The sequence below is a fragment of the Grammomys surdaster genome, unplaced genomic scaffold (genome assembly GCF_004785775.1).
Source record: "Grammomys surdaster isolate TR1022 unplaced genomic scaffold, NIH_TR_1.0 721, whole genome shotgun sequence".
Classification (NCBI taxonomy): domain Eukaryota; kingdom Metazoa; phylum Chordata; class Mammalia; order Rodentia; family Muridae; genus Grammomys; species Grammomys surdaster.
Genome location: NW_021605140.1, coordinates 856,668 through 868,384, shown reverse-complemented (window position 1 = coordinate 868,384; position 11,717 = coordinate 856,668). Strand labels below are relative to the sequence as shown.

At 42.7% G+C, this 11,717-nt stretch overlaps 1 protein-coding gene across 1 annotated transcript in view; it reads right to left on the bottom strand.

Moving 5' to 3' along the window:
* LOC114633593 (zinc finger protein DPF3-like) overlaps positions 1-11,717 on the bottom strand; it is a 212,077-nt gene that overhangs the window by 83,409 nt on the left and 116,951 nt on the right. Inside the window, exon 2 of the mRNA XM_028782157.1 lies at positions 10,116-10,276. Within this exon, the coding sequence (XP_028637990.1) occupies positions 10,116-10,276 (161 nt within the window). The remainder of the gene's footprint in view (positions 1-10,115; positions 10,277-11,717) is intronic.

Sequence of the window (11,717 nt, the reverse complement as noted above, 5' to 3'; positions counted from 1 at the left end):
AGGGAGGGAGGGAGGGAGGGGGAAGGAAAAAAGGAAAAGAAGATAGCAACAATGTAACCTTAAAAATCGCAGGTCTGACCACTGTCTGGAAGAAGAATCACCTCTACAATGTCCCTGACAAGTGTGCCCAAAACCACAGCCTTTGCTTCAGTATCCCCTGTCATCTCTCTGGCATGAATCAGTCTTCTGCACTGCTGAGACAGGATGCAGGGATGTACAATATCATGAAGAAGTTGGTATCTCTGGCAAACCCCCAAATTATCCCCCCTTTGACCTACCGATCCCATTTCCAGGAATCCCAAAATGTAAAAATGTATATATATCCACTGTAGTTTACCAGTTGTCCTTCTACGGGGACCTTTGTAAACTTTATATATATATATACACACACACACACACACACACATGCAAAGGACTTGTTAAAAATGGGTGTGGTGGGTCTCCTATAACCCCAGCACTAATTCCAGCACAGGGAGGGAGAGGCCCAGAGGCTTCGGAGTTCAGGGCCAGACTCGACTACTGAATAAATAAAACCCTATCTTCAAAGTGGAGAGTAAGGGGGCACTAGGGATGTGGTTCATTTGGTAGAGTGCTTGCTTGGTGTGGATGAAACCCTGGATTCAGCTCTCAGTAAAGCATAAATCCAGGCATGGGAGAGCGTGCCTATAATCCTAGCCCTTGGGAAGTAAAGGCAGAAGGATCCAAAATACAAGATTATCCTTGGTTAGATAATGAGTTCAAAGCCAGCCAGGGTTACATGAGATTGTTGTGAAGTAAAAAAAAAAAAAAAAAGAGAGAGAGAGAAAAGAAGGAAAAGGAAGAGAGAGTTAATTCTACCAAAAGCTATATTTTTTAAATCAATTACAATGAAAGCCTCTAGTCAGAAGTAAAAAGGAAAATAAAATTACCAATATAAAATACTGCTACAAGTTCTACATGTATTAAAAATCCAATAATATTCTGAGCAACTTGTTCTGGTTGTTTGTTTCTAGATAATGCATGTGTGCACACACCAGTGTGTGTGCATATTTGTGGCATGGCTTATGTATGGAGGTCAGAGGACAACTTGCAGGAGTTATTTCTTTCCTTCCACTCTGTGGTTCCAGGCTAGAACTCCAGGCTAGCTTGTTTGACTCAGCAGCACATGCCCTGATACGCTGAGCCATCCCGCAGGGCCCGATGAGCCCAATGATGTACAACTAATTTAAGTAGCTTATTCAAATAGACAAACTACGAAGCTTACCCAAGACAAAACTGACAACCTAAATAGCCCTGTGTCTGCTTATGAAATTAAATTTATAGTTCAAAAACATGCCCAAGAAATTACCAGGTCCAAATGGGTTCGCTGGTAAACGCTATAAAACATTTATGGGAAACAATTCCAATTCTATAGATAAAGTCTTAGAGAAATTTGAAAAAGAATAAAAAGAACTTCCTCAACTCCTTACATGAAGCATCCACTGGTACTCAAACAAGACACCATCACACAATGGCTATAGACTAGTATCTCTTCAAACAGAGAACAAATACAAATAAAACCTGGGTGACAGGAAGTCATACAGCCAGAGAATACGTCACAACAAGTAATACTGATCCCAGGAATGCAGCGTTAGTGGGACGTTCAAAACCAATCAACACAACTTACCATATTAACTAGTCATAGGTGGGGAAAAACATGATCTCAATAGACATTTTTTAAAAATCCTCTAACATGTTTAAAAACTCTCAGGGGCTGCAGAGATTGCTCCTCAGTCTGCCCAAAAAGTTTCTACGAACTACAATCACCAATAGTAAATAAATAATAAGTATGAAGATATGCTTAGAAAACTCTGCAGCAAAAGCCGTCCATGTCCCCAAGGGTAACTATAGATTTGTAGAAATGAATAGATAGTAAAATCCACACAGTAGTGCAAAGGACCCAGGATAGTAAAAATATAAAATTAAAAAAAAAATTAGAGAAATTTAACATCTTTTTTTTTTTTTTTTTAAAGACAGGATCTCACTATGTAGCCCTGGCTGGCTCAGAACTAGCTACTTTGACCAGGCTGACCTCAGACTCATAGAGATGTGTATGCATCTGCCTCTGAGTCCTGGGATTATAAAGTGTGCAACACTACACCCAACTTACCACCACCTCATTTTAAAGTGTATTATGAAACTACATAAACAAGTAAAGACAGACAAAGAGCAACGGAACAAAACGTTAGAGTCCAGAGGGAGACCCACAGAGGTGTGGACCTCTAATCTTTAATAAAAATATAAAGAAAATTCAAGAAAGAATAGTCTTTTCAACAAATTATACTGAAGGAAACAGCTGCAAAAATAAACTAGTTCATACCTTGCACTGTATACAAATTATGGCACCAAAATAAAATCTAAAAATATAAATTCTAGGGAAAACCTGTGCCACTGAGTAGTAATTTCCCAGGTACACTGCCAAAAGCCCAATTCATAAGAGGACAAAGTGATAAATTGGATTTCACAAAAAAAAAAATTAACCCTTCTGCTTGTTGAAAGAGGCTGTTGAGATTAAAAAACATTTGTGCGCTCTCTCTCTCTCTCTCTCTCTCTCTCTCTCTCTCTCTCTCTCTCTCTGTGAGTGTGAGTGTGTGTGTGTGTGTGTGTGTGTGTGTGTGTGTGTTCACCTTAGCAGTGAGCAGATGAATAGACTGACCGTGTGATCTCTGGAATACAGTAAGCAATGCTGAATCTTTGGTCCCTCTTTTCTGATTCCCTCAGGATCCTTCTGTGCACTAATAAGTTCACGACTGACTGGAGGCTTCTGTCTAGCCTCAGACTGGGAGTGTCACCAGGGATACCAAACACGCAATTATCAGGCTGGAGCTTCCAGTCTCCTCCAGACCTTCGGCCTCTGACCTCTGACCTCTAATCTCCATGGCAAAAAAAGGCACTGGGATCTGAACAGATCACTAACAATCAGTGTCCTAATTATCCATGTACACCTAACGAAGAGGCCACAGAAACCCAGAGGGATGAAGAGCACTCCGCTGCTGACACTCAGAGGTTCTAGGACTGTCACACTGGAGATGGCAAGCCCCCTCCTCGCCCCTTGCCCTGGCTCCTCTCCCACATAGCTCATTTTTTTAATAACTGTTTTCCCTTTTATTTTTAATTATTCTTTGGGAATGTTATACAATGTGCTTTATAATATTTCCCATCCCCCAATTCTTCCCAGATCCTCCCCCCACCTTCTTTACTCACTCAACTTCCTGTTCTTTCTCGAGAAAAGAAGAAGAAAAGAAAAAGATAGGCAATGGAGGTGCACACCTTTAATCCCCACACTCGAGAGGCAGAGGCAGGTGCAGCTCTGAGTTTGAGGCCAGCCTGGTCTACAGAGTGGATTCAAGGACAGCCCGGGCTACACAGAGAAATCCTGTCTCAAAAAGAAAAGAGTAAAGAAAGAAAGAGGAAAAGAAAAAGAAATAAGCCTCTGAAAACCCATGGAGTCTTCTTTGTGCCCGTCATCTCCCCCTTGAGTGTGGGGCCTGCCCTGGGGTATTGCCCGTAGATCTAATCAGTCCGTTGCAGAAGCCTGGTGTTCTTTCTCCCTGCATCTAATCATTTTCAAATAACTTCTTGGCTGTAGGTGGGACTTTATGCCCACTCTCCCTCCCTCCTGTCTGGCTTGAGCCTGTGCAGGTCTCATGCATGCTATCATAGCCTCTGTGGGTTCATATGCGTGTCTTCCCTGTTACATCTGGAAAATGCTCTCTCCTTAAAGGTAGCTACCATTTCTGGCTCTTATGGTCTGCCTGCTATCTCCTCTACAGACATCCCTGAACCTTGAGGGGAGAGTCTGTCCCTTGGCTCACTGCCTAGTTGTGGGTCTCTATGTTGATTCGTCATCTACTGCAAGAGGAAGCTTCTCCGGTGAGGGTTGAGCTACGCACTGATCTGGGTCCGCACCAACTATGTCGCTGTGAAATCTTTAGTGTCAGACAAACGAATGGAGGCGAGCAGAGAGAAGAGCCAAGGAGGACATGTGTGGTGGGGGAGCCCGAGAGGATGCAGGTGGCTGAGGTGGCTCTTCTGTCACCAGCTGCAGGTCCAGATAGAGAAACTGTTTCTCGGAGCTCTGTGAGCCACTCTAGCCAAAGACCAAATCTGAAGGGCATCATGGGAGCTCCTAATTTGTATTCAGAGGTCAGAAACACAGTTGACAGCATGGATGTGCAGTTGGCACATGAAATGACCAGTCTTGGAAAACTGGACCCTTCGCCTGAAGGGTCCAATGATTCTCCAGGTAAAGAGAATGCCAGAGGCTAATTAAACTGGGGACTTGAGGGGAGTAAGTACGGGGAATTAAACGGTTGCCGGTGTGAAGAGAACAACATATCTGTTCTTGAATGTGTTGAATGTGGCTATAGAAAGAAAAGTTCATTTTCAATGGCAAAGAAAAGCACATATAAAGATGAACAGTGACACCATTAATTAGGGGAACACGAGTTAAAACTATAGGATCACTTTATAAATCCACCAGAGTGGCCAGATTTCTTCTTGACTGACAATGTGTAGTATTAGCCGAGAGACAGAGCACTGGAGCCTTCCCGCATGGCAGGAGGGAATCGTCTTGACTTCACTTTGGAAAACTGCCTGGCAATTTCCTAAAAAGTTAAACATTCACCTTCTTTGTGTTCAAGCCATTCAGTGTTTGAGCCATTTGCCCCAGAAGAATTAAAGCATGCGTCCATGCAAAGACTTGAACACAGATGTTCATAAAAGTCCTACTTAATAATAAGCAGAAACTAGAAAGAAGTCCAGACCTTCATCAGCAGGGGAATGGGCATAAACAGTGTGACAGCCATACATCAGGACACTGCCTGGCAAAGGAAGAAGCTGTTACAGATGCGTGTTAGCACATGGATGATGCTGAGGTAATTATACTAAGTGAAAGAACGTAGACCCCGCCACCTCTAGGATGGAGTACATAGTGGTTAATTCCAGTACAGGAAGAGATCAGTGGTTTGCCAAGGAAACGGGAGAAGAAGTAGAAAGGTAAAAATGAACTGGGCTAAAGGGACTTTAGGGACTCTGGAGGGCTGTGGATATGCTCATTACTTGGATTGTTGCTGATGGTCTTATGTGTGCACATTTGTCAAATCTCATCAAATTACACACACACACACACACACACAGAATTTCTCTGTGTAGTCTTAGCTGTCCTGGAACTAACTCTGTAGACCACCAGATGGGCCTCAACTGAGAGAGATGCACCTGCCTCTGCCTCTGGAGTGCTGGGATTAAAGGCGTGCATTATCACCGCCCAGAAGGCTTTCTTTTTCAACCTTATAGGTCTTTTGCGTGTATAGGATGGCTTCTAGTTTTGAGGTTTTATGGGATTCCAGCCTGTACAAACCTGTCTGTCTTGGCATCTGTATGTGTTTCTTGTGCTTTTCCTTTGTTTCCATTTGGGTTTTTTGTTTGTTTGTTTGTTCCTATTCCAGTTTATTTGTTCTTTTATCTTACTTTATTATTTTTTTAGATGCTTGTTTGTTTTCTAACTAGAGACAGAAAGGATGTGGATTCAGATCAGAGAGGGGTGGGGAAGGATCTCAGAGGGGTCCTGGGAGGGAAAAACAAGATCAAAATATACTGTAGGAAAACATCCTATTTTTAATAAAAGAAACATAGAAATAGAATAAAACACCAAAGACGCGAGAAACCAAATAGGAAATTGAGATGAACCATTGTAATCAAAGCAAAAAATTCCCCATGAATGAAGCTCATCAGGAGAATGCAGAGGAGGAAAATAAAAGAGAAATTATAGAAATTGCTCGATCTGAGGAACTGAAAAATAAAAAACGTATAGAATGGGAGTGGGGGTGGGGAGCTGGAGAGATGGCTCAACAGTTAAGAACACCACTGCTCTCTGGAAGACCTGGATTGATTCCCAGCACCCACGTGGCAGCTCACAACTGTCTAACTCCAATTCTGGGGATCCAATGCCCTCTTCTGGCATCTACAAGCACTGCACATGGGTACTATGCTTACATTCATTCAGGCAGAACACCCATACACATAACAAGAAAGGTTTAAATTTTTAAACAAAAAATAGAGCCTCAGGAGCAAACAGTGCAGCTCTGGGGCTGTAACAAGAGATCTAGCAAGTGTGCTGTTGGCATCCCAAAGGAACAGTGAACGGGGCTGAAGACAGTTTCCAACAAATCTCTCCAACTTGTAGAGAAAACAAAAATAAACAAATCCGTCAGGTCCAAAACTCCAAGTAAGCTAAGAATAGACTAGATCTGAACAAATCTATTCCAAGACATACCAATATTAGACTTTTGAAAAGTAAAAGCAAAGAAAACCCTTGACAACAGTGAAAAGAATCAACACTTCTCATACAAAGGAGACACCATGTGACAGGCAGATTTCTCATCACTAACCATCTAAAGACATGGCAAGTCCTTCTAATGCGACCCAGAAAAGACTGCCGATTTGTAATTTTATACCTAGCACAAGTATTTCTTGGGAATGAAGGGAAAAATCAACGTGTTCTCCAATGAAGGAAATCTAACCCTTACCACAGATCTTTAAGTAAATGAGATAAGAATTCTTCAAGTACTAGAAATTGTGTTTGATGCCTTGATGGGCTCTTCAGTAGAGAAGAAATGTTTAACCTAGCCATTTTATTAGTACCACCATCTAACCAACTGAGTTAACTGGTCAGTAGAACACCCAGCTTACAAATGAACTTGGTGAGGGGAATTGATGAGATGAAAGGTTGGGTGTGGCTATGAAGGAGTTGTATGAAAGAGATCTTTGCACTGAGGAAATAGTTTCCTGTCTTGATTGTAGTGCTAGCTACCTGAGATAAAGTGACAGGATCTCCAGGAAACCCCATGGAAGAGGAGATGGGGTGTAGGAGCCAGGAGGATGGAAGACACAAAGAAAAACTAAGGCCCTCTGAATCAGTGAGCAAAGTTCATGTGAACTCACAGAGACTGAAGTAGTGTGCGTAGGGCCTGCTCGGGTCTACACTTCTGCACTTATATGAAGGTTGGTGTTTTTATGGGAGTCCTGTGTTTGTGAATGAGTGGGTCTCTGATTCCTCTGCCTTCTCCTGAGCTCTTTTCCTTCTGTTGGTTTGTCCTTTTCAACTTCAGTGTGATAGTTTTTGCCTTTTCTTATATCATTTTGTTGTATTTTTTGAATGAATGAATGAATGAATGAATGAATGAAAACCTATACACTAGGGTTATGTAGAAGACTTACTGTCACAACCAACACAGAAGACTATCTGAAGTGACTTTGAAGCACAGTGGCTTGACATCACAACCTAATGAGGACAAAAGATATAAAATGCAAAAAGAAAAATGTTAAACCTTGTCCAGTAATCTTCCTATGAGTAGCCTTGCTGTTACTGTACTACTGGTGTGTCTATTGTGAGTTCTGTATGGGATAAAGCAAGGGTGTCTATATCATTAAATCCAGGGTTGGGGGTATATGCACATGTGTTGTGTGTATTTAGGCATGTATTTGTGTACATGCGTATGTACGTGTGTGTGTGGTGCATGTGTACATGTGTGCACTCATGTGTGTTGAATGTCTGAGAAAAGGGATATAGAACAAAGACAGTTAAATAAAAACTATTTAAAACTGAATTGTCTAGGAAATAGTATAATTCAACAGCATATTTCACTTAAAGATATCATACTTTATAGAATGCTGACTGAAAGGCCAGAGAAACCATGATAAACCCAGAAGCATACGTGATAGTTTCTGAACAGCTACAAAAGCAAGAAGTACACAAGGTGAGCTAACATCGATTTGTCCCAATATGAGGAGGGCAAGGAAGCCATCAGAAGGAACTGAGGCTGTTTCCAAAGCCCTTCTGGCCGAAGATGGGACAGCGTAAGCATCAATCAGAATAACAGCTATAGTGGGTTAAAGTGCATCAAACGGGCTTAAGTCTGAGCTCATGATAGCACTTAAAATAACCACATTGATCAACTTTGGACAAGACCAAGGAACCAACTCGTTACTCTGAAGACTGGTAAACAAATACAGGGGAAATGTCATTTATCTCCTGTCAGCTGTACCTCATAAGAACCAAAGTTTTAATGAGGCGATGTTTTTCTTTACAGAAGCTGTAGGGCTAATAAATGAAAAACAACCATGGCCTCTAATCAAACGCCACATTGGTTTTTTGTTTGGTTGGTTTTAGGGTCTTTTTTTTTTTTTTGCAACTCTTTAATGGAATAAGAATTTGGATGGTTATCATGAAGGGCTGGTAACGTGAGTGAAGGAAGATAACCAGACTGCATGAGCCCTCTGGTGAAAGCCCAAACTACCACCTCAACTGTTCTTGCCAGAGACAGAGAGAGAGAGAGAGAGAGAGAGAGAGAGAGAGAGAGAGAGAGAGCGCCTGAATAAGTCCCCAGACCTAATTACCAATTCACAGCAATAACACCATGGGGATGCAATCAGCAAATCCGAGCTCTGGGAAACCCTACAGTGCAAACAACCCAGTTTCTTCAACAAATAACATACAAGCGAGAAAGAGTCTCAGCAAAGCCTGCAGATTTCTAAGAGCCGTGTCACAGTTGCAAAGCAGGAATCCTATCTGGACCCTGGCTTGTACTAGAGGTAGCAGGAGAAAGGAATGTTGACCGTTTGATTGGATAGTGATCCCAGGCTGGCTTGGTCTTCTCCTTTGTCTTTTCAGGCAAAAGCTCATCCTGTATCCCAGGCTGGCCTCAAACTTGCAATCCTCTTGTCTCCACTACCTAACTACTATGAAAACAGGCAAGTCCCGCAGCACCCAACGGGTTTGACGTTGTAAGTCCAGAGTATTTATACGTGAAATGATGTGCTGCCCCAGATCGACTCCAAAGTCAACCAGAGTCGGGGAGAAAGGTAAGCGCTAGGTGTGGATGAGACAGTCGGCCATGAGTTGCCTGTTGTGGAGCTTGGCCATGAGGATTCTGATTTTTCTCTGCCATTATCTGAATTTTACATAAATATAAAACTTTTCAAAACAACAGAAAAGCTTTGTTTACTATACAGAGGCAGGAGTGGCAGCACAGGCCTACAAACCCCAGCCCCTGAGAGGTAGAGGTGAGAGGATCAGGAGGAGTTCAAGGTCACCATTGGCTCCATAGAAAGTTAGATCAACCTAGGCTATGGGAGACCCTACCAAAAATAAAGGAGGGGCTTTACAAAGATGGCTGGGTCAGCAACGTGCTGACCATGCAAGTGTGGAGCCTAGTTCAATCCCTAGAAGCCATGTAAATGCACAGACTTTTAATCCCAGTGCTGGGGAGGGAAAACCAGGCAGATCCCTGGGCTCACTGGCCAGACACCAAGCCGAATCAGTAAGCTCCTGGTAAAAGTGAAAACCCTGTCTCCAAAAACAAGATGAAGAACAACTAATTAAGGAAGATACTTGCATGCACACATGTAACACACACACACAGAAACAGATATATACACATACATGTGCACGGACACACATATACACATATACATGCATACACCTTATGCACACATGGAAACAGGTATTTACACATACATGTACATGCACACACACACATACACACACACACACACAAATCTTAACATAAATATGACCACAGAAAAGTGTATCCCTAGAGCTGGCTGTCTCCCTAATCTACACCAGTGGGTTTTTATTCTATTCTTAGACGCCTAGAAGATTAGAATCATGTTCATGACAACAATAATATCCAGCATTTTAGAGCATATAGGATGTTGTTTATAGATATTTTCATTTAATCCTGATAAACTCCATGTAGTAAATACTGAGATTATCCACACTTCACAGATGACAAGCCTCAGGGACAGAGTTCTGATGACAAAACTAAGCCTCATCCACAGCTAAACACATTTACAGACTTTAGCCAACACCCACGGGTGGAAAATGAAGACTGCTTTCTTTGGACTTCTTTGAGATAAATACCTCGCATCATCTTTGTCTGGTCCCTTGGAGAAACTGTATATACAGCTAAATTTCTTCACTGTGAGTGTAGCTTAGCTAACTCCCAACCCGGCCTAGCTGTGCGGACTCCCAGACACAACAGTACTCCTTCCTCCAACCTGGTTACCTTGTGCATGCTGGGAGTGCCGTGACTTACCTGGGCCTCGGTGCCTCTTCTCCATCCAGATGTAGCAGTTGTTCTGGGCCACCCCAGTCTGGGAGTCCAGGAAGGGGAGCCGCACGCTCCTCTCTGCACACAACCTAGAGTTGTAGCTCCGACAGTGCTCAATGGCTTCCTTGTAGAACTGGTCCCCAAGCCTACAGGAGACAAGAAAGCAATGGGGTGAGACCAGAGGAAGTCGAAACAACCAGAGGGAAGCGGTCCCCTCCCCTCTCTCCAGAAGAAGCCACATTTATTACAATCAACCAATGAACACCAAGAGCCCCATTAAGGGACAAAATACAAATTGTCGTCAAATCTCTACCAGATTCCATTTCCTGTCCCAAATCTACCAGGTCACTTAGAGACTCCTTTAAAATGGGCCTCAAAGAACAATCCACCAGTAGAGGTGACCAGTCCTGTCCTAGGATGCTAAGATATCCCTGGAGATGGCACATTCTATAGCAATATTCAGCTTAGGACTTAGAGAGAACATCCAGCTGCCAGACCCCCCCCTTCAGCATCCCCCACACTTTGTTCTCAGAAGCTGTGAAAAACACCCAGACTCCCATTATGACTAAGAATTTAGTCATAAGAATAAAGCATTTAGAATAAAGACGACACCGGCAGAGATGTCCTGTGGAGGGACAGCCATTCATTGTAAGAAGGGTGTGAGGAAGGACACATGTAGATCTTCTAAACCCACAGATTAAGGTAAATAACTTTCTCTGGTCAAAAGAAAAAACAAGCAAGAGAGACATTAATATAACGTGTGATACTCCCCCCCCCTTGGAAATTAATGAGGGATGCTATGTAAGGGGGGGGGGTCACTGACTTTAATTGTATGCATACCAAAGTGATTCCACCAGGCTCTAGTGCAGAGCCCCACACACACGGTCACACAGCCCTGGTTAAACACAGTAGGTCACAAAACAAAGAGACATGATTGTGAGAAGCTGACATGGGTAAGCAAGCTATAAGTCAGGTAGTGGGTAAGAAACGAGAAGGTGGCATGTGCATAAAACTGTCAGTGAAGAACAGTGAGGCCAGAAAGGCGGTGTGAGAAGCACTCACTGCTCTTCCGGGAGTTTGGTTCCTAGCATCCAGGTCAGGCAGCTCAAAACCACCTGTAACTCCAGCTCCAGGAGACTTAATGTCCTCTTCTACTCTCCACGGGCTTGTGCATGCATGTGACATAAACACACTGATACACACACACATTTTAACTAAAAAATTAATGTAGTAATAATAGTAATTGAACTCAAAGCAAGTCAATGCTCAAAGTTGAACCTACAAATAAAACACTATCCTGATTTTCAGGGTAGTGATCTGATTTAAACAGTCGGTTTTATGTCTGTAAATCTTTGGTATTCTTGGACACGTGATGACGCTACTAAACATAAGGTCAAGGCAAAAAAAAAAACATAATCGTGATATAATTGAGCATATAAAAACCAGTGAGAGCAAATACCTAACATAAAGAAACCCAATACAACAGCATAACATCTGGCAAGCGAACTTGAGCCTTGTGGACGGAGAGGCATGGAGACAAGAAGAAGAGGGACATGGACATGGAGGCAGGAAGGGGAGGGACATCGA